Source organism: Microtus pennsylvanicus, chromosome 14 (assembly GCF_037038515.1).
Source record: "Microtus pennsylvanicus isolate mMicPen1 chromosome 14, mMicPen1.hap1, whole genome shotgun sequence".
In the NCBI taxonomy this organism is placed as follows: domain Eukaryota; kingdom Metazoa; phylum Chordata; class Mammalia; order Rodentia; family Cricetidae; genus Microtus; species Microtus pennsylvanicus.
In genome coordinates, this window is record NC_134592.1 from 34,462,807 (window position 1) to 34,486,079 (window position 23,273).

The 23,273-nt window shown below is 45.8% G+C and overlaps 1 protein-coding gene across 12 annotated transcripts in view; it reads left to right on the top strand.

Annotated features, from left to right (window-relative positions):
* Slc8a3 (solute carrier family 8 member A3) overlaps positions 1-17,406 on the top strand; it is a 147,263-nt gene extending 129,857 nt beyond the window's left edge. For 4 of the 12 annotated variants that reach the window (XM_075947582.1, XM_075947580.1, XM_075947579.1 and 1 more), the window contains exons 4-8: positions 5,563-5,580; positions 10,049-10,173; positions 10,878-10,977; positions 12,746-13,021; positions 15,427-17,383. In XM_075947582.1, coding sequence (XP_075803697.1) covers positions 5,563-5,580; positions 10,049-10,173; positions 10,878-10,977; positions 12,746-13,021; positions 15,427-15,803 — 896 coding nt within the window. In that variant the 3' untranslated portion in view covers positions 15,804-17,383. Of the gene's footprint in view, positions 1-1,017; positions 1,122-5,562; positions 5,581-10,048; positions 10,174-10,877; positions 10,978-12,745; positions 13,022-15,426 lie in introns of all 12 variants that reach the window. The other 8 variants (XM_075947584.1, XM_075947583.1, XM_075947591.1 and 5 more) reach the window with 4 other exon arrangements.
* Positions 17,407-23,273: the final 5,867 nt, after the last annotated feature.

Here is a 23,273-nt window from a genome sequence, read left to right on the forward strand (position 1 = left end):
GAAACAAATAAACCTCAGAGAATAGCAATCCCAGCTCCATCTCTCACTGGACCTACTAACTACCACTGTGGTTCCTTGAGGTTCCAAGAGAAATCAAACATAAAAATATCCAGACCCCCACTAGAACCTCCTCGGCTAGACCACATGACTGAATGAGGCTCAGGTAAATACTTGGAGTGGAGTATGTTTCCAAAAACAAAACTTGCTTTTCTTTGTAACTGACACTCCACTGTGTTGGTACCCAGTAATAGACAGTAATCTCCACAACCTTGTGTTCTCAACCCAAGTTAATCAGTGTTTAGAAGGTCTGCCTTGGGGCGCAGCATCCCTCTGTCAATGGTGTGGAATTCCTGTATCATATTGGAGCTAACCCTTATTTGGGTTCCCTGAGCCTCCCTAAAGGATAAAAAAATGAGAAAGTTAGGAGAGCCCTTCCTCCCTTTCTCCCTATCTCTTCTCTCTCCCCCTTTCTTTAGTCTTCCTCTCCATAAATACTTTTAAATTTTTCTTAATGAGGCAAAAGAAGGGACTGGAGTCCTAGGTTCTGCAGAAACATTGTTCGCTGTGAAGGGTTCTGGGTCATTCCCAGTAGGCAGGTCATCTACTTGTTGCCTAAAGAAATGCCACTGTTACCATGTGACACCAATGGAATGTGCTGCCCAACTTACTTCTTACTAACCATTGGCAGGATCTAAAATGGCTCCTCCCCACCATGATCCCAATCTTTTTCCTCCCAACTCCCTTCCTTCATCTTGGCTCCCTTTGCCCACTTTTCCTTGTCCTCCTGTCCCTTTTCCTCTCACCTATAAGAACAACTGTGACCGAGGAGACAAGAAAAGCTAAGAGCATTTTTTTTTAATAAGACAGCACACTCCACCAGAGTCCTGTCTAAGGCCACCATGGCAGGATGGGGCTGCATGTGCCAAGAGTGATGGGAATGGTTATTACAGGCTGTGCTCCAGATGAACACCCAAGCTGGCCACCTAGTCGACACTCTCTCTCTTGTTGTCCCTACAGGAAAACCATAAGGGTTAAAATAGTAGATGAGGAGGAATACGAAAGGCAAGAGAATTTCTTCATTGCCCTTGGTGAACCGAAATGGATGGAACGTGGAATATCAGGTGTGAGATTCTTTAAAAATCAAAGCAACAACCAAGAAAAGGCAAAGAAAAAGGAAAGAAATTTAAACAAAAGAGGCAATTTAAAAAAAAGAAGAAGAAGAAAAAGTGACTCTTATTTTTGCCCCCACCTTTTGTTCCCTTCTCCTCCTTCTCCTATTGACAGAAAATTTTATGCTTTTCCCTCCTGTATTCTCGCTCCCACCCTGTTTCGGTGTCATCTCTGCCTTCTTAGTCATAGTTTATTTCCATATTCCTCCTTTCCCACCTTCTGGGCAGTGCTGCAGCCTCAACTCCTCATTGCCCTAATGAGTTATTCCTGTGCTGTGCTATAATCACCCAGTTATTCGATTGTTACTGTCCCCTGTACTTTCCCCTATTCTCTGCCCCCATACTATAGCTTGTCAATGTGAAAACTCCTTGGTGGGTGGGGAGGAGGAGAAAAAGAAAGGAATGTGATGTGTTGCATGCTTGTGCCCCTTCCTTGCCACCTCTCAATCTAGCGGGCATTGACAATAATGGGGGGGGGAGTTGGAGGAAGGGTGGGACCCACGTTGCCATAATGCTTTGACCATTTTCTGCTGCATTCCCCAACCTTTATTGAATGCTTGGCAAGCTCTTCACTTGCAGAGTGGCCCACAGGTCTCTCTGCTCTTCCTGGAGGTAAGTGTGTTATCTGCCTATTCCCAGTTGGGTAGACCATGGCTTGGAGAGGTATACCAGTTGGCCATGGTCTCTGAGAACTCTCTAGGAGAGAGCTGGCTTTCTGAAGTAGCCCTGCAACATGGAATCCCAAGCTCTCCTTTCGCCCTTTGACATCTCATCCATTGCATCCTACCTTTCTTCATAGACTAAATTAAGGTACCTTATGTGGGCCAGTTTGGGATAATGAAAATGGACAATTGAAAATCTGTAAGAGAAACTAAGTCATTTTAGGTTCAACTGTTCCATGAGCGTGTGGGCCCTAGAAAAGAACATACTTGAGTAAGCCCAGAATGCTTATTTATGATTATCAAAGAAAGGAACACTAAATGGAAAAGTGGTTTGGATCACTGAGGCACTAAAGACAGCCAGTGGACAGCCGATGGATACCTGCCTTCACTTAGCATCTGCAAATGAAAATAATGTTCAGACCTCATGGCACCTCTCACCTCTGACTAGAGAAGTAGATGCTATAGTTTTCTTGGCACGTACGTCTCAAAATCCCAGCCAAAGGCTCTTCCTTAGGAGAGTGACACTGGCATTGTTGCAACCAGAAAAAATAGATGCCTTTCTCACTCAATGGAAATAATCAGAAGCTACCACTTTGAAAACAGTGATGGAATAGGTATGGGAATGCAAAAACATCTGTTCATCTAGGAGAGCTGACCATTCTTCAGCGGCTTCGCATTCAGCAACAGGGAGCTACACTGGCAGGTCTAAGAGAGTAAGGTCAACAGCAACCCTTTCAAAGCACCCCTTCAGGTCTTCTCCTCAAGCTTGGTGGTCAATTATCACCATCCGCTGGAACTGTCTGAAGAACTCAGCTCTGTGCCAGCTCTGGATTGGACGCATCTAGCCCTCAAGGGGCAAGGCGAGCTAAATAGTTCATTGCCCGCTGAGTAAAGTATTCCTTCCAATCTGACAACCAGAGAGTACCCGAAGAAAGAGAATCTCATTCCATTGCCTCTTACACTATCCCAGCCTATCGTCCAGCTCCCACTTTCCGGAATATTCTCAGAAATTGTCTCTGCACCTGCCCTACCTCGTTTCTATCGCATCCCCGTTGTGCACCAACTACACATCTTTAGGACTGGCTGAAAACAAAAGCTACCCAAGGCCCATGTAAGGGCTCGAGGCAGGAGGAACAGATTAGAAGCCCATCTATGCCTTTATTTTAACATTTAAAACAGCTATTTTCTGCCTCCCTTTGGGTCCCCTACCAAACAGTAGGACAGAAAAGGTTCTAAGGGAAGCCTTGAGCTCTTTGATAGACCTGGCTGAATACAAACACCTGTGGCTGCTCCCCATTTGAGGTTGCCTTTTGCCTCTGAAATATTTAACCAAGAAGAGCCCAGAAGAGTCCTTGTGAAGCCTAGCCCTGGGGAAGGAGGTAAGGAGACAAGGATTTAAGAAAATTATTTGTGTGATATGCCCCCCAGATTTCCCCAAAGACCAAGGTACCGAGGTGGAAGTTGCTGGTAAGAAATGCGTGGGTTTCCCAGCCTCATGCCCAATGGTCTAGGCCTTAGACTCTGGGATATTAATTTTCAGTCTCTTCAGTTCTTCCACAATATTGGCATCAGACCATGAGGTGAAAGGTTATAAAACCCAATTGTCTAGATTCAGAGTCAAATGAAAATCCATTCTGATTTGCAGGGTGCACTACTGTTTTCAGAGTGAGAGACGGTACAGTGAAAATTGCTTTTCATTATCACTACCGTCTAGGAGAGACTTAGACATTCAGCCTAGCATTGTCTCTGCATGGTCAAAAATGACAATAGAATTTAAAAAAAAAAATGACTGGGCTTGCAATAGGAAACTCTATTCTGAGCAAACACAACAGCCTTTGGAGGTAATATTAAAAGTTCTGCATGATCTGTGGTAGAGAAAAAAGGAAAGAATTAGAGAAAACATAATTTCTGTGGCATAGAGTAAGCCCCGGAGTGTGAAAAAGGACTTCTTTCACAAGTGAGGCAAGATGAGCTGCTTCATTGTCCGGGCTAGTTAGTGGGTCAATGCCTGGCCAGAGGAAGTCTGGAAAAGTCAGGGAAAGGGAAGCACTGTCCCATAGTGGGGGCTGCTTCTTTGGCTTCTTTCTACATTCAGGGACACACCCTGTCCAGTGTCCCACCCCTAGAAGTTTCCTGAGCTATCTTCTTTTCTAATTGTCTCTGGGGGATCTGAGCAGGGATGAATAAGTCTCACCTGAGGACCAATACACGGAACACAAGGAAAAGACCCTGGTGGTAGTCAGTCACTCCACACTGACCTCCGTGGATCTCACAGATGCATCTGTTCCTCCTCAGTAAGAACCCTCCAATTCACAAAGACAAGAAGCAGAGAATGTCTGGCTTGCCCATCTGAACTTTAGGGCCTGAAGTGTTCTTCCTGCAGACCCATGGAAGGAGCATGCCCATGACAATATCATGAGAATAGCCTCCGGCCAACTAATCACCTTCATGGTCTAAATGGAAACAACTGGGAAAAATCAACTGTGGCTCAGCTACTTACACACCATGTAGATTCTGAGTCCACACATATCTTCAGAGGCTGTGGACGTGAAGTTATGGGTCTCAGGCATGAGCTGCATTCCTTGAGGTTACTAGAAGAAGCAATTTGTAGATATCCCCACCTATGCCCACATACTCTCCTTCCTTGTCAGTCTCTAGCAGGAGTAGGAAGCAGGATGTTTCCAGTTCTGACAGGATGAGGGGTATAAAGTTATACATACAATCAGGATAAAAATGAGGTGGGAAATTCACAAGAATTTCTTCTTAGCTTGTGCATTTGGAAGTCCAAGAGAGTCTTGCATAGACTAAGCTCTTCTCCCGTGTGATGAGTCTCTCATTCACTGGGGGAATCTGTCAGGTTACCCTAGAGACAAGAGAGAGCAAAAAGAAGCTCCAGACATCCTGTGTTGTGTATGTCTCTGACTCTGCTCCCCAGTCTGCGCAGAGACCTTGCGTTTATCATCTTCCATCCTCAAACAAGTTTTGGTCCGACAGTCCCTCTGTTCTGGAGTACCCGAAATCCAGAGTTCACCTACCCTTTCTGAACAAAAAGACTGTCAATTCCCAAAGCTGTAAACAGCACGCCTTTATTGAACATTACTAAGGGCAGGGATAGGGCTAGACAGGGGCTATCATCCAGGGACCACAGTCTAAAGGATGCATCTTTCCTTACATCATTCTTTCAGTGAAGATCAAAGCTCTGGCCCTCATAGTAGCTGGGATACACTGGGAAGCAGAGCATGCTCTGATTGCAAGGCTGGGGCTGGGAATGGTAAAAAGGGAACACCGTCCTGTTCTTGCATATTGTTCTCTGGGGCTCACCTTCAAGACTTACTCCCTACTTGCCATCAACAGTCCATCTACTCTGGCAGGGTTACAAAGCACACACGGTGTTCATGATAGTTAGCCAGAATCACAGTGGCCACCTAAGTGTCTTTTTCACCCACATGGCCCCTCATCATCATACCCCCATCCTTAGCACTCAGGTTTTCAGGGAAGGTGTGGGGTAACTTCCTTGTAGCTGCTCAGCAGTCTTTCCAGCTTCTCACGCCTCTTGCTGCTGTTCTTGCCGCGCATGCTCAAATGCTGCCGTTTGCATGTGTTCTTGCTCATTCTCTCACTGCCTCCCTTATGCTGCCAGGAACCACAAAGCCTGGGGCCTCTTTCAAGATGGGATCTTAATGTTCTTTCCTTTTCTTTCTCCCCCTTCCCTGATACCCATTTTCAAACAGCGCTCCTGTTATCTCCAGGTAAGAGGTGTCTGCCTTTCCCCCTCTTTTCTATTCTTGCCAGTGCCATTACTTGGTTTAAGATCAATGTCCATTACATTACTTAACAGGAACTACAGGGTCAAGGTAACCTGACAGCTTCTCCCAATGACCAAGAGACTCCTTACTTAAAGTAATTGAGGGGAAGTAGATAATTCCTTGAACACCATTTTCACCAGTGAGAGTGTGAAAATGCATAGTTAGCTGTTAAAATAAAACTTACCCAGAAGATGGTAGGTCATAGATTTCCCTGCATCTCAGTTCGTCCGCCTCTTCTGTTGTTGGAGAGGAGATGGGAAGAGTTAAGACCAGACTCTCCAATGGGATTGACATAGGGCTCAAAAGGAAAGACTGACTTCAGCGACCCAGGGAGAAATAATGAAGAACTGCTGAGAACAGTAAAAGCGGTTTGTCTTTAAAAAAAAAAATTACAGACTTTTACTGACCCTGGAGACCTTCTAACTCATCACAGATGAGTTTTGATTTGATTTGATAGCTAGATTTGAACTCATTTGTCATTTATCCTTAAAGTTACATATGCTCCAAACAGAAAAGCTATGTGTGGGAGCAGGGAGAAGAAAGATATTTATAGATTTTATTTTAGCAAGATTCTCATTCAGAATTTAGATCCTGTGTAGGACACAGACCTACTTCGAGAGTATGCCGCCGTGAGTGGAAGCCCATCACAAACAGCATCCAACTTCAGGACCAGAAAAGGAAACAGCCCTCCATGTCTGGCAGCACTGTGCTCAATACAGATGGAGTGTGCGCCACAAGACGGTTTCAATCTGTTTTAAAAGAATGCCTTACATTTCATCTGTTCTTTGAACACACACACAGAGACAGACAGACAGACAGACAGAGAGAGAGAGAGAGAGAGAGAGAGAGAGAGAGAGAGAGAGAGCACCATTGAAGAGGCAAAAGATCTTACAGCATGCACTGGTGTTCCAAGTCACCTACAGGCCACCCCTTGGACTTAAGAAGAGGCAATAGGCATAGTAAGATCATTTGCCTCCTTGGAGCCTACAGCAGAAAGTGCACAGAGTTAATATGTTTTCCTTTTGTGGAAACATTGCTCCAGGCTCTTCATCTTCTTGCTTATTTTTATGCCGACAGGATATGGGCTAGCTCAAACTCTGTGCTCTGCACTCTCCTCCTGGGGTGTTGGTCTTTCTTTCCCTCTCTGCTCATACTACCCCACATGGATACATTCAGGTTTCTTTGTTCCAGTTCTTGCCTTCACTGCTAACACACATATTTGTATTTGGGTTAAGTTTCATTATACTTTTAACAAGATTTCAGACACCAATGGAAATATAAAATGCAGAGGGGGGCGTCCTACACCTCCTCTGAATCAGGAGCCCTTGATTAGGCTTTTCCACCCACCAGAAGCCTAAGGTTTCAATTTCCATCTTCCTGAGGGGACAGGCCGATGTGATTGACAGCACCTGGTGGTGAAAGAGAGTAAATGTGTTCATCCTGGGCTATTCCATCAAGTGTGAGGGCCTTAGAGTGAGAGCCCTGGCCACACCACTGCTTCTTCGTAGGGATATCCACAGGACGTTCACAGCCTATCCTTGTCCAGCCTGGAGAGCTCTTTGTTCTTCCAATATTTGTCCAATCTGTCATATTTACATTCTACCTCCTCCCCCATCTCTCTCCCTTTCTCTTCCTATAAATGAGGGTTTGTTTAGTCGGCCTGCACATGGAGATCACCTCTCATTGTTCTCTTCACTTGAAATTCTGAGGAGCCGTCAGAATCATTAGCATTCGTCTTTTAAGTCTGGGGCTTGTGAAATTAACTTAACTTGAACTTAAGCTATGACCAGTCTATAAAAATTAGAAAAGGAGGAGGATTGACATCAAGACACTAAGTCGGGGTTCATAGAAAGGCATGTGAGTCGGTTAACAGGAATATACAGAGTACTTCTGTGGGACTGTGGGTGACTTGCCAATAGAGCATTGGCTATTTGTCAAAGGGATTTTTGCAGAAGGCTAGACAGAAAAAGTGACTGTCACCACAGGGGTGGACAGGTCAGCAGGTGGATCAATAATATGCCAGATGGATATAGTGCTAGATTGACAGCTAGACAAGGGGTTAGACAGGTACATTCACGTGTCACTGAAGAGCTCATTATGGCGGTATAAAGTTCCTGTGGCACATGTGAAGTATGACATGAGGGAACTGGTGAGGGAGGAGCAGAATAACACTGTCACTGCTGAGACAAGCGGTGGTATATGATGCCAAAGCCAGAAGGAAGAGGAGACGGCTACTCATTCTTTCAGGAGTCTGTCTTCCCTAAGGGCTTTTCTCCCAGGTTGCCTTGCAGTTCCATTTCCAGGGCTGCTGTTCTTGTAAATAGTCCCAGCACATTCAGACTCCTGGATTTGCCTTCTGAATGAACTCGTATGAGACCCATATTAAATGAAGTAAGTGAGGTGAGGCTGTACCGTAAGATGTCCTCCAGCTTGGAAATATAAAAGAACAAGGAATAGCTGAGTGTTCAGCCACAAACAAGGCATGTATGCCATCCCTCCAAGACTCAGAGAACACCATGGGAGAGAAGCAGGAAGAATGTAACAGCCAGAGAATGGGGTGAAGGGCCACAGAATGTCATCTCCTGAACACAGTACAGCCATTCTAACCCTGAACTCAATACAACTGCACTCGCCTACCCTGAACCTGCACAAGAACGGACCTGTCAACAGCCAACCACAGAAGGGAAACGCACTCAAGAGGACCCTCCCAACCTGCGACCCTCATGACCATGATAGATTCTTGGAACTAGAGAGTTGCTGCCATCAGTTGAGTTACCACTGGTGAACCCACAAGTCTCCAGTAGAGAATTTCAAACCCATCCTTATGTGGATGGCCCAGGTTAAACTCAACGAGTCTCAAAATAAAACCTGAATGTGTGAACATGGAAAGGGGACTTGTAAGATTGAGAGAGACTTGATGGGGTGATGGAGAATGAGGAAGGGGCCTATAGAATACATTACATGTGTGTGAAAAAAATGAGCACAGTGTTTGTGTGTGTGTGTGTGTGTGTGAGAGAGAGAGAGAGAGAGAGAGAGAGAGAGAGAGAGAGAGAGAGAGAGAGAGAGAGAGAGAGCTTAATCTTCCAAAACCACCAGAGCTATTATGGTGCAGCACCATGGACAGCTCCCAAACATTGTCGGGATGGCCTTCTCGTTCATTGGTTGTAGAGTCCAGTAGCAAGTTCAGACACTGGAGTCTGCACACCATCAACTGTCCTCATTCTCATTCTGGCTAACCAAGGAAATCTTTATATAAATAAGTCTCCTACCTAGTAAAACCCAGCAGTATTTTATAGTTTTTCCTGTGGATTGCTTTTATTGCAACCTCAAGAACCCAAGCGGGGGGGGGGGGGGGGAGAAAAAGGAAATGAAAAAGACTTCCTTGGCCTCTGACCCATTTTGTCCTTGGGATTATCCAAGGACTAGAGGATTCCCAAGGGACGTTTACTCTGTGGAATGAAAGCAATTAAGGAGCTGAATGAAAGAACTAATTACATGTGAGAATGCGGACTTGGATGGGGAGATGTTTAAATGAGCTCTGAAAGAAACAGACTGCCAAGAGCGATTTTCTAATCAAAGGGGAATGAAAAGATTCAATCTCTATTTCACTCTAATCCAGAAAAACATGTCTTCATGGTGAAGTGGCTGAAGTGGAAAACCTGTTTAGCTGTTCAGCGTGAGAAGGGACCGTTGGTAAATGATGCAAGACGCTGAGGGCCGCAGAGAATGCTTATAAAGAAAATAAAGGGAGGACTTTGTTTTATTTTTACTTTGAATGTATTTTTAATCCCAGAAGAAATGGCCCTGCCTTGTATAGGAATCCTGGAGGAATCTATCTCTGGAACACCATGAAGTGTCCTGGGAATTGTCCAAGTTTCCCATTGTGAAGATGTCAGTCACCTGTATGAAACGGAGATGGTTCTGCAAACATTCCCTTTCTCTTTCATAGATGCAACAGTGCCAACAATGTTGAAAACAAATGACAATGGGGGCCAGTAGGCAGTGCCTTTGGATCAGTGTATCTTCCAGAACTCTTACATGAAGTAATGGACAATCAGATCCAGCAGCGCAAAATAGTTAAGACCATGCGATTTGGCTTTTCTTCCCAGCTCTGCAGCCACTCTCTAAATGGCTTGGGAGCATCATTTGGTACCATTCACTGGGAATTCTTTGGGTCAGATTCCCTACCCGAAAATAAAATCAAAAGAGAAATGTTCATTCTCGGTTCTACCAGGAGCATGTCTGTGGCCTGATCAGGGTGTTCAGCCATTAGTAGAAAGAGAAACTAGAGATGCCCAGTCCCTGTTCTTGAGAACGCCTTGCTTTCCACCCACTGCCCATGCCCCTGAGCGATAAAGTCCTGGGAGATGGAAAAGGTGCTAAAGCTCATCTGATTTTTCTTTTGTTGCAGAGGTGACAGACAGGAAGCTGACTATGGAGGAAGAGGAGGCCAAGAGAATAGCAGAGATGGGAAAGCCAATATTGGGTGAACACCCCAAACTAGAGGTCATCATTGAAGAGTCCTATGAGTTCAAGGTCAGACCATCAGTGAGGTCTATTGATAGCTAAAGTGGGAAACAGAAGAGATGAGGCTTTTTTCTAATTTCACCGCGGAAAATGTGAATTAGAAACCAAACAAATCACTTCTCCACCCCAGGGCTCAGTTTTCCATTTATAATATGTAACAAGTGTTCTGGTTATTTGTATGCTAGCAATACTATAGGGAAACATGATATAAAATATGAAATAAGTAGGGCAGGGTGCTCTTAGATATGTCACCACAATTTTATGTTTTAAACATAACAAAACTCACTACTGCAGACCAAGGTTTACTGACGTCTTATTCTATAGTTACATTTCAAGCCAAGTGTGATGGGCCAAGCCTTTAATCCAAGGCACTTGTGAGGCTGAAGCAGGTGTGTCTGTGAGTTCAAGGTCAACCTGGTCTACGGAGAGAATTCCGTGACAACTGCTGCGTAAGAGAGAGACAGACCCTGTCTCAAAAGACCACTAAATCCTCTGTAGTTACATTCCTCTGAACACCCAGGGTCTGAATCCACAATTAGAGAAAAGGGAAGTAGGGGGATTGCCCAAAAAGATCTCATCCAAGGACACCACCTCATGAAAAGATTTTAGAGCCCTTGCGATTCAGGGCATCTTCCATTCCTTTGTAACAGGGCAGGCCTCATTAGTCTTGAGAAATCTAACCTCATGAGTCCAAGTTTTTCTCTCCATGATAGAGTACAGTGGATAAACTGATCAAGAAGACAAACCTGGCGCTGGTTGTGGGGACCCATTCTTGGAGGGACCAGTTCATGGAAGCCATCACTGTTAGTGCAGGTAAGAGGACCCTCACGATAGCCTTTCTAGGAGTGCAGATAGCCGCCAAGAAAGAAGATCACGGCCCCCTTAGTGGCTCATCACTTTCAAGGAGAGCTCTTCGGTGGAGTCTTCCCAGCTTCGGTCTGAGATGCTTATCCCTTCAATGGGTAACTAAAAGATAGAGGGTAGTGACGAGCCAAACGTTGGTGGCACACGCCTTTAATCCCAGCACTCGGAGACAGAGGCAGACGGATCTCTGTGAGTTCAAGGCCAGCCTTGTCTACAACAGCTAGTTTCAGGACAGGCTCCAAAGCTACAGAGAAACCCTGTCTCGGAAAATAAAAATAAAAAAAAAAGGAGGGTAGTGACATCTGGATTCAATTCCTGATTCTTCTGTGTGAGCTAGTGCAAGTATCCTTTCTATCTTCAATGTTTTCAGTCCTAAAAAGAACTGCTGTTGCCTTTCTCAGAAGTACAAGTACAAAATATGTACCCGTGAAATCCAGTTTCCATCATTCCTCACCTCCCCACAAGTTTGCTTTTCCTTTTTGGTAAAATGGGAAAGAATTCTGGTTTAGAGACTGGATGTTAAGAGCTAGCAAAATGCTTTGCATTGACCTCCCTGGTGAATCTCTACCCTGGATGAGTTCTTTGACATTAACAGAATGACTCCGCCATAGTGTCGCCAGCCTAGGCAGAAGTCCGAGATACCCACAGATGTGTTGGAATGAGAATGGACAGGGTCTCCCAACTGCCCCTGTATTGTCTCTCAGCAACACTATAGTTCTCTTGAACAGACAAGCACTACTGGCCTTGTCTTTTTCCATGAGATTTTGTTGTCATAGCAACCCACGGGGTTACATCCCTAAGGTCCCAGAGCCAGAGCAAAAGCACAGCCAGGAAGAGAGGCTTGCTACGGCTGCTGCCCTGCTTCCACATCCATTCTGCCAGGCCCCTTCTGATGACATGACTGTGCCCCTCGAGAGACCACAGAAGGAATGTAGGCCACACAGTCTACTTCCCTTCACAAAGGAAGGATCTGAAGTTCAAAAAACTCTAAAGTACCCCAGGCTAAGATTCCTTTCATTTAAAATTGGAATTAGAGCCCAGATTCCTGATTTCTGTTCTTTGCAAACTGAGAGCATTTAAACTTGCCCTTGAAGGGACACAGGTACCTCAGTACATTCTCTCAGGGGGCGGTCACTGGCGGGGCACATGTACCCATAGTTGCTAGCAAAGACAGAGACCATCCCTGCCCTGTTCCATGGGCTATCTGAGGAAGGGTACAGCCTCTATGTTCTGGAATGACAGCCATCCCTCTGAGGGTGGATGATGGCAGAATTATGGTCGTATCGCTGAAGACAGGTTAGAAACTTGAGAGGAACCTCACTGGCACCCAGTGAGGAGTGGTCAAGCACACAGCCGGTTCTGTTTCCTTTACCTAGAAAATCAACTACAGCCTGTCCCTGCCTCCTTTCTTCCCCCTCGTCCTCCTGTTCTCCTACTCTGCCTCTTACTTGCATCCTCTCTTCTTTTTCTATAGTCTACAGTTTGTTCGCTTAGCACCCTGCATTGAAACTAGGTCATAGATGACCCTATGACCAATTCATTTCCCATCATCCCCACTGTGTAACTGGTGCCCACACGCTGTCCCTCGCTTGCTGTCCAGAGAGATCAGCATCCCCACTCAGCCCAGGATGCCTGTAGCATGGGTTGGACTTGACTTTTTCACGAATGAAGATCTGACCTCACTTCCCTGTCTCAAGCCTGTTTATCTTACCTCCAGCAGGGGATGAAGATGAGGATGAATCGGGAGAGGAGAGGCTGCCTTCCTGCTTTGACTACGTCATGCACTTCCTGACAGTCTTCTGGAAGGTGCTTTTTGCCTGTGTGCCCCCCACGGAGTACTGCCACGGCTGGGCCTGCTTTGTGGTTTCCATCCTCATTATTGGCATGCTCACCGCCATCATCGGGGACCTGGCCTCTCACTTCGGCTGCACAATTGGGCTCAAGGATTCAGTCACAGCTGTTGTCTTCGTGGCATTCGGCACCTCTGTGCCAGGTGAGAGTGAGAGGTACTTAAGTTTGCCAAGGGGATATCCCCTGGTTCAAATGACCCCTGGACTCTGCCTCATCTCAGATAGGAAGCAACAGACACTGTGGGTAATAACCAATTCACACGTTCAATCACTGCTCTGCTCATCAAAATCTTAGACAGGAAAACTGAGGTCTACCAAGGATATAGAACCTGACCAAGTAAGCGGCCCAATTTCTTAGCCTTTATATTGTATTACTAGGACACAAGAAATGCAATTAAATGCATACGAAAATGTCCTTCCGTTTGCCTCTGGCAGCCTCTGAGAGATTATTACCTTGCTTCCAAATGTCCCTATCAAAATGTCCACAATCCTTGGCCTCCCTTGCTCCCGTGGGCATCTATGAGGGCAAAGTGTCTCCTATCAGAACAGGCATAAGAACCTTAGTTGAGATTTGTCTTTCCATGTGAGGAATTACATGCTCTTTATTTCCTTCTAAATATCCCAAGGCAAACAGCAGTAAGGATTCATTAATTCACTTAGTAGACTAATATTTACTGAGCTCCCGGGATGCCAGATACAGTGCCGTGCTAGTTGCTCATCTATTGTGTGAATTGAGGCACACATGTTTCCTTCTCAGCCCTCAGCTAAAAATCTAGCAAAGGAGACTCTACCCAAATGATTTTTTTTTAAAAAAAAATCTCAACGATTTCTATGAAGTAAAGGTGTCAAACAGGGAACCTTAGTTAAGTCGGGTTAGGCCAGGTCCTGCGGAAACCAGGCCTGAATGACAAGCAGCAGGTAGCAGATACAGGGTGACTGCAGTAGGCCAGGCTCCCTACTTAATTTAGTCTGGGTCTCTACGGCACCTGAACTCTGACCTTTTGCTAGCTTCAAGTACTTGGGCTAAATCTTACCAGGCAGGAGTCAGCAGGGGGAACCAAGGGCAACTTTCGTTGGAACAAAGAAACATCCTGCTGGAGATCAATTACACCTATTCACTTCTTCAGCATGGCCGTGACAAAAGTCCCAAGGAAAATGCTTAAAGAAGGAAGGATTCGTTTCACTCACGTTTTCAGGAGTGTTAACACAGCATGTCAGGGAAGGAGGCATGACGGAGAAAAGCAAGTCACATCATGGCTGACAAGAACCAGAGAATGAGAACGTAGGACAGACCCAAGGCAAGCTATAGGCCCCAAGTGAGCTACATCCCCCACCTAGGTCCCTCCTACCTTTCACTGCCGCCTAATATCGCCATCGTATTGTGACTCTAAAATGGATTCGTCCATTCCTTGAGACACAGCTCCTGGGATCTAATAGTCTCTGGAGACTTCATAGCAGGTACACCCAAAGGTGTGCTCTACCACTTCCCCTGGGTGGCTCTCCATCAAGTCGAGTTGACACTCAAAACGAATCGTCACACTATATCAACACCACACTCCAGGAACTCCTCCTTCTCAACTCCCAGGACAGACCAGGGCAGGGGTAAGGGTGTCTTAGTCATGCCAGAAGTCTGGCTATTATGGAAATAAATCTGTTGATAAGAAGTCAGATAATGGCAGGAGCTTTGCAGTTGAAATGCCCTGTGCTCGCTGTTCTCTGGGCCTTGGTGTGTCTAAACTGATGGAGGGGAAGGATCCCATGTGAGGGGAAAGAATAAAGTAGGGAAGGAGAGCTTGACTTCAAGGGCATAGTCAAGTTGGGGCAAGAAGCTTTCTCTGGGTGATCTGAGAAATTTGACAAGAGTGAGACATCAGGCTATACTGGTAGAGAGATCATTCGGGGATTTCCAAGGCCTGGAAGTTGGTCCAGAAAGCACCTGACAATCCTGGAGATTTCAGAAGAATATATATACGGAGGCCCATGCCTCTGCCATAGCTCTTGTGAAAGCTCTTTGGGAATGAGAGGGTGTTATGGGCAGGGTCCTCCCATGGGGATTCTAGAGTCAAGTCTCTTGCTCACTCAAGTGACCTTGTGTAGATGCCTGATCCTGATTCTCCTGTGTGCATGAGCATTGCTCAGTCACTTTCAGGGTTAAACGAGTGCATGCCCCACAGGACAGTTACAACCAATCACCTGCTCCAGCTGCTTCCCTAGGATATGAAAGTTGCCTGGGCAGATGTTATGAAGTGACTGAATCTTCTTTGCTACAAACATGATATGATTGTTAGCAGGGAGTGATAGGCTCCCTTGGTAAATATTAGAACAGGAATAAATAGCTCTTAGGGTGTTTCATACACCTACAGATGAGGAACAGGAAACCCAGACCCTTCATTGGATCTATAATCTTTAAAGCTATACAGTTCATGAGTGACAGGGCTGGAAGTGGCCCGTTTGCCCGCGCTGCCAATCTGCCTATGAGGGATACTCAAAGGCAAACCCTGCACATCCCAGTCTCCCACGGCTCCCATTTGTCTCTGTCCTTTTCCAGATACGTTCGCCAGCAAAGCTGCTGCCCTGCAGGATGTGTATGCAGATGCCTCCATTGGCAATGTCACCGGCAGTAATGCTGTCAACGTCTTCCTGGGTATTGGCTTGGCCTGGTCCGTGGCCGCCATCTACTGGGCCATGCAGGGACAGGAGTTCCATGTGTCTGCTGGCACTCTAGCCTTCTCGGTCACTCTTTTCACCATCTTTGCATTCGTCTGCCTCAGTGTACTCTTGTACCGTCGGCGGCCCCACCTGGGCGGGGAGCTCGGAGGTCCCCGTGGCTGCAAGCTTGCCACTACGTGGCTCTTCGTCAGCCTGTGGCTCCTCTACATACTTTTTGCCACACTGGAGGCCTACTGCTACATCAAGGGGTTCTGAACCGCAGGAGCAAGACCTCCACAGGGCAGGCCTGGAGCTTCTCCGAAGAGAAGGGCGCTTCCTCGCCAACCTCTCCAGGTTGAGCGCAGCCCTGGAGAAGCAGCATTGGGACCCAAGCCCCAGGAACGTCACCTGACCTAGGCCCTGGCACTGCACAGAAAGGGCAAAAAATCTAACCAATCCAATGGAATGGAGGAGACACCACCTGTCCAAAGTATTTAATTAAAAACAAACCAACAGCAGCAACAAATCCACCTCTGCCCCATCCTCCATTCATGTCCCCGAGCCGTCTCTTGTGTATCCCACTATTCCGTTGACTCTAGTTCCCTGCGGGGCAGGATTTCCCCTGCCTCCTGTGACATGCATCAAGACTCCCTCATTCAGCTGTCAGGGTGTGAGGGCGAGCCATCTCCACATGGCTGATTTTGGGGTGCTCTCTTCATCAAATTGCCAGTGTGATCACTTTCGTCTCCCTGCCAGGCTCCACTTATTGTCTTGTCTTTTCTTTCTGAAGTTAGTGACAAAGGTCCCTGAAGGAACTCCAAGTCTGAGCGACAGATGGAGGCATGGGCTTGCTGACACACACCCTCCTGCTCTCACAAAGCCGCAGCTGTCTCTTGGCTCCAACTCAGGGTGCAGGAGTTTCGTCTGCTTGCATTGACATCACACCAAAATTACAGCGCAGTCACACTCATTTTTACGGAGGTCATTCTGCTTCTCCGTGTTGTATGTCAGCCCCTGTATGTGTGCCCTCCCACAGAGACACTTGCCAAGTTGAGGCTTGGTAATAGGAAATAAGAGTCCCCCGTGCTGACCAAGGGCAGCTGGAGAAATAGAAGGGAAACCCCCTCCAATGTTCTGGTGTTTGTGTCTGAGGTGGGAGAGAAGAGGGTGCCCGACTGGGGAGGTCTCTAAGGGAATGGATCACATGTAGAGGGTCAGTGTTTCTGGAGAACGCTGGCATTACCACCCCTCCCTCTCCAGTGCGCCATACTCAAAAGGCTAAGGAGATTGCTTGAAGTGATGTGAGAATTTGGAGGTTTCTAAGAGAACAGGGGGCCCCTTCCTCCTCTCCTGGCCTTCAGGCCACTTTTGAAAGCATGCCCACAAGATAGGAACTGGAATCTCTCATTTCCCCCACGTTCCTGCTTGTTTTTAAGCCTCAGAAAGTTCTCGACCCAGCCAGTGGGGTATTTCTTATACCCCCTCCTTTCCCAGGAATCCAAGTCATCACATTCCCAAAGAGCCAGGGCTCTTAGAAAATGAGGATGGACACACTGACACCCCCCCCCAGACCTTTTCCTGACGTATTTGAAAAGTCCTGGCTTTAACACACACACACACACACACACACACACACATACATACACACACTACAAAACTGCCCACGGGTCTTGAGGCTTTCTGCATTGACATAAATACATTTTCTAAGACAGAAAAAAATGAAATTAAAATAACACCTGTTTAATTTTGAACACATTTTTTTAAGAAAAAAGAAAACAATGTTCGTGTCCTAAGCTATGTTGACAGTTGCTGGTGGAAATGTTGGGTTGGTTCAAAAAATAAATAAATAAAAGTGAAAGATCTACTTTTATGTCTCTCTACTCACAGCCTGTTTCTGCCCATGGTTCTTCCTTCAATGAATGGTCCAAGGCCCGTCTTGGGAATCTGCTGAAGCAGAAGCAATTGAACCAAAGGTGTCATCTCCCATCAAACACAAGTGTTAATGTGCTAGGCATTGTAATTTTTTCAGAAAAAAAATGTTTAGGAAACACTGCCTGTCACAACCCAGACGTAAAGAAGCTGGAAGACACAGGTAATAAGAACTGTGCTGATGAAGGCTAGGGAGCATTTTGTACCAGAAGGGCACAGCAGGGCAGGACTGGGACTAGGAAGTCATATTTAGCCAGAGCTCCGCACATAGACCCAGAACCAGCATTCATCTGCTCACCGCTCACTCCACAGTCCTGCAGTGATCGCCTCCCACGTGTTGTTCCACTCTGTGACACCGTGAAGATTCAGTTCCTGACCACAAGAAAGTCACAGTCAAAGAAATGAAATAAAATTTCTTTTAATATGGTGCTTCGCTTTAATCCCAGCACTCGGGAGGCAGAGGCAGGCGGATCTCTGTGAGTTCGAGACCAGCCTGGTCTACAAGAGCTAGTTCCAGGACAGGCTCCAAAGCCACAGAGAAACCCTGTCTCGAAAAAAAAAATATGGTGCTTCGGGGTTCTAAGAGACAGATACCAATTAAATGGTTCTAGAAATAGATGTGAAAGCATTGGGATGCCTGGTGGGGGGAGGTTTTTGAGAAACTCAGATCAGGAAGTCCTGAAAAACCAAGTCTTCCCTGCCTCCCATCCATGTGTTCCCTCCAGTCCTTGCTTCTGTCTGACTGTGGAGCCCTTCGCTCCCCCTGTCTCCCTAGGAGACCCCTTTGTTTGCCTTGACCTACAGTCCAGCTCAGTTGACAGCTTTGGTGTGATTTCATGGCCTCACAACTCCACTCTACAGAACTGACTGAAACTCTTTTGGGAATCTGAGAGCAAATTCTCAATTGAGAGACCACAACTAACTCTCCATACCCAGAAGGGCATTGCCAGAAGACATAAAACTTTGTGGAGGCTACCGTGTGTGTGTGTGTGTGTGTGTGTGTGTGTGTGTGTGTGTGTGTGTGTGTGTGTGGAGAGAGAGAGAGACAGAGACAGAGACAGAGAGAGAAAGAGAGAGAGACAGAGGGGAGGAGAGAGAGAGAGAGAGGGCATGTGAAGAGGTGAGTGGAAAATGTGTGGATAGTTAGCTATGCACTTAAGCCTGTTCCAGGCCCAAACAAGTCCTAGAAAATGAGGAGGTAAGAATTACACACATATGTTAGTGCCCTTCTGAAAGCTATGGAGTGGAAGGAGCCCATGAAGTTTGTGCACAGTTAGGTGCAAACATGAAAAAGGCCCTGTGACACATGTGCTCTGAGTGTGGCATGAGCAGAGAGCCACAGGACACAGTCATGTGGCAACACTGACTGGGTCCTGAATTGGGAAGGACCTCACTGAGAATGGGCCCTTAAAGCAAAATGTATAGTAATTTACTTTGGTGAAAGGACTCAACATTGAAAGACAGACAAAAAGGAACCCGATAGGACCATGGCATGGAGCTCAAGAAGAAAAAATGCAGGTGGACGCTAGCTGCTACCTGCTGGTATATCTGAGAAAGGATAAGCCCAAGGAAAGGTCCTCTGTTAAAGGCAAAAGGAAAGAAAAGAAAAGGAATAAAAAGAGAATTCTACCACCACCAAAATGAATAAATACATATCACTTATCTTTTTGCATGGTGGAGTTTAATCCTTGCCTAGGCTTAAATTTCTGGCAAAACTGGGCTAAGAAGCCGGGCGATGGTGGCGCACGCCTTTAATCCCAGCACTCGGGAGGCAGAGGCAGGCGGATCTCTGTGAGTTCGAGACCAGCCTTGACTACAAGAGCGAGTTCCAGGACAGGCTCTAAAGCCACAGAGAAACCCTGTCTCGAAAAACCAAAAAAAAAAAAAAAAAAAAAAAAAAAAAAAAAAAAAAAAAACTGGGCTAAGAAAGCAGATTTGAGAATATAAGCCCTTCAAAGCACTGATAACTAGAATACAATAGATAGGTAGGTGAGTGGGTAGGGTGGGTGGATGGATGGACAGATAGATAGATAGATAGATGATAGATAGATAGATAGATAGATAGATAGATAGATAGATAGATAGATAGATGATAGATTAGGTGGAGGATGGATGGATGGACAGACGGACAGACAGACAGATAGATGATAAGTAGGGAGAGAGGATAAATAAGCAGGAAGATCTGAGCTAAAGATTCACTCTATTTCATTGGTAGCTGAGAATGAAAAAGAAATGTCTTCTAGCTGATTCCATGGGAGAGACAGGAGCATAACCTCCATCTGTGCTCATGTCTCCCCGCTTAGAGTCACTTGTAGATCACCCAGACATTGGACTTAGTGGAGAGAGGTTGAAGTCCATCTACGGATGACCCCTAGTGAATACGGAGGAGGTTTAAGGCTGGTGTCCACAGAGAGACAGGACCTTAATGGGAGTCTAGACACAACTAGTTCTCTGGATTGAGTGAACGCCTCTCCTGGCTCACAGCAGCCGACGGCTTCTGAAGCCAATTCCTTCCAATATTAATATTGATATTCTAGGACATAGACACAAGGGGGTGGGGAGCATGAGGTTACGTACAGAACTGCCTGACAGCCATAACTGGCAACACTGCAGGCATCCACAGGCTGAGCATTCATCAGGATGAAGCTGGCACTACCAGCCAGTGTGCGCACGCGGAGCCACCACATCTTCCTCCCTTTACCTCATTTGTTTTCAGGACACACAAGCTATCATAATAAATTAGCCCCAGCATTTCAGTAGCTAGGGAAAAGGAAGTTTGTTCCCCACTCATGCAGTGATCTAAGGAAGATGCCCTTCGTCAGCAGGTAACGCTCTTTTCCACGTGATGACTGAGGGGCTCCATTTCTGTCATTCCGTAAGTGCCGTCCCCGTGTGTCTTCTCCAGTCATCTCAAAAGGGAAGTAAATTGGAGGTGGTGTGCCTGTACCTAACTGCCTCGGCTCCCAAGTCGTGCCGCGCTTGCTCATATCCAATTAGTAAGAGCTAGTCACTTTTACTCATTCAAATGCAAAAGAGACTGTGAAACACAATCCTTAGCCGGCGCTCGCCGCCCGTAACCTCTCCAAACCGCAAAAGGATCTTTTAGAGTAAATGATTGTCCTGTCACAATGCCTTTGCGATTAAGAACGGATATTTTAATATTAATGGCCAAGAGCAGTATGACCTGTGTCTACGCAGTTTTCGAAGCCTTTAATATACACCACTTTTGTCTGATAAGAGGTAGATATTATTCTTTTCTGTCAAGCAGGTTACAAGTGGTTATATGATTAGCCTGGAGCACACAGGCGGTGCGGATCAGGCAGAAACATGGGTCTGATTCCAAATTTTGCTCAGAGTGCTTGTTCCAGAATATCATGACCTCTTGTAACAGACACCAGAACAAAGGATGGGAAGAGGCTAGAATTACAGCAAGCTGAATGTAGCCGGTGAAAGAAACCCACAGAAAGGCGGCCAGTTGGCAATTGGGAGCCAGCCAGCAGTTGGTTCTCTGGCCCCTCCACAATGTCTTCTCACCTGCCGCGTCCTCATCTTCCTGAACGAAGCTGCTTAGGGTGATGCACCTGTGAAGCTCAAGGGCCGACCAGGGGAATTTCACTTTGATGAAATCATTTGTATTGATCATTAAAGATGGGAAGCCATCTGGCCCCAGGCCGAGGGAATTCAAAAAGACATCTTCTGGGATCATGGCATTCAAAAGGATTCCTGGAAAACTACCCGGATAAGTATGTCACATGACACTCAGAGCGGTGTGTCTGGGGTCTGTGCTGCTATAAAAAAAATTCTGGATCTGAATGCTTTATATAGAAGTATTCAACTCACGTTTCTATCGGATCAAGACCACAGTGCTGCTGGCACTTGCTTAGCTTCTACAACATGGCTGAGAAAGGAATGGGCAAGTGAGCACGTGCGAGAAAAATCCATGTGTGTGTGGGGGGGGGGAGCAGAGAGAATCAAAGAACTGGTTCACATTATAATAACCCATTTTCCCCAAAACTACCACAGGAACCATATTGATGCCTTCATGACAGAGCACCTGGAGCCCAGTTACCTCCTAAAAGTCCTATCGGTACCCCCTCAGTACTGGCATGTTAGGAGTTAAGCCTCATTGTGAGGTCTATGGACATGTAGCTCAGTGGTAGAGCACTTGCCTAGTGTGTGTGAGAGCCTGGGTTCAATCTTCCCCAAGCAAAAAGCACTTTGGTAGAGACATATCATATACAAAGCCCAAACCATAACAGAGAGACTCAGGCTAATACTATAAATAGTGAATTTAGCCTTTCCTAATAAACATAAAGCTTCCTTCTTTTATTTTTTTGAAGTTTAATATATAGATAAAAATATGTATAATGCATAATGTGTTAGATATATTGGTGTGTGTATACAATATGAATTATTTCAATCAAGCTTATATTGTGCACACATGTCATATATATACATATATATCATATAAATATATGTGTGTGTACATCACCCCGTATAGTCTCTCTTTAGTAGGATAGGAATACTTCAGTTCTACCTTCAGGGAATTTGAAGTTTATGTTCCATATACTATTCACAATGGTCATCATGCCATGCCTTAGGTTTGCAGAACCTAAGCATTCATAATTGCAAGTTTGGACCTTTTAACCAGCATCTCCCCATAGCCCTCACCCCAGCCATTGATAGAACTATTCAAATTTTCTGTTCCATTAATCTGGATTTTTAGGAACATTCTGTATGTAAGTGAGATCATGCATCATTTGTCTTTCTGTGCTTGGCTTCTTTCACTTAGCCCCATTTCTTCTAAGTTCCTCCATATCGTACACAGCAGAATGTCCTTCATTTTAAAGCTGAGTATTGGTTTTGTTTCTGTTGCTATGATAAAATACTCTTAGCAGTTTAGGGGAGAAGGAGGTTTGATTTAGTCTATAATTCCAGATTACAGTCCATCGTTATGGCGAAGTCAAGGCAGGAACCTCAAATAGCTAGTCCTTATTACACCCAAAGTCAAGAGCAGAGAGAAATTAATGAATAATGCTTGCTCGCTTGCTTGCTTGTTTGTGCTCAGCCTCATCTCTCCAGTTCTGTACAGTTTAGAAGCCCCTGCTTAAGGAATAGCACTGCCTACAGCGGGCTGGGTCTTCTTCCCACAGCAACCAACATAACTAAGTCCCTCACAAACATGCTCACAGGACAGCCCAACGTAGACAATCTGGATATTCTCTTCCCAGGAAATTCTAGGTTGTGTCAAGTGACAGAAACGACCACAGTAATACTCCACTAATTTATTCATTCCTTTATTCAACAACACGTACTTAGGCTGCTTCCGTATTTGGGATATTGTGACTAATCTCGCAATGAATATAGGTACACGCTGTCTCTGGAATACCAGTGCCGTTCCGTCTGTCATGTACTCACAAAGAGGATGAGTCATTCTTCCTAAGTTTTTTGGAAAGGGCTTGACCCAATGACAGCTATTTTGGTTCCTCAGAATGTTTAGATTCTGGCACTTGAACTTAATTATTTTTGCCATGTCTCCAGTCCTTTCTATCTTCTACCTCAGTGGGAACTGGATGTCACGCTGTCATCTTTTTTACAACTGCTTGGCAGTGGATTTGCTTCTATATTGCGTGGTAGCTATTTATTCTTTCATTATGATGAAAATACAGCCTCCAACTCTGCTGCCATCCACACGTTGGTGCACTGGACAAGTATCAGGGTGGCTAAAGAAAGAGGCCAGCTGGTGCTCATGGCTCATTGGTCCATCTGATGATCACTGAGAATATAGACCACTATGGATACTCTCTGGTGGGCATT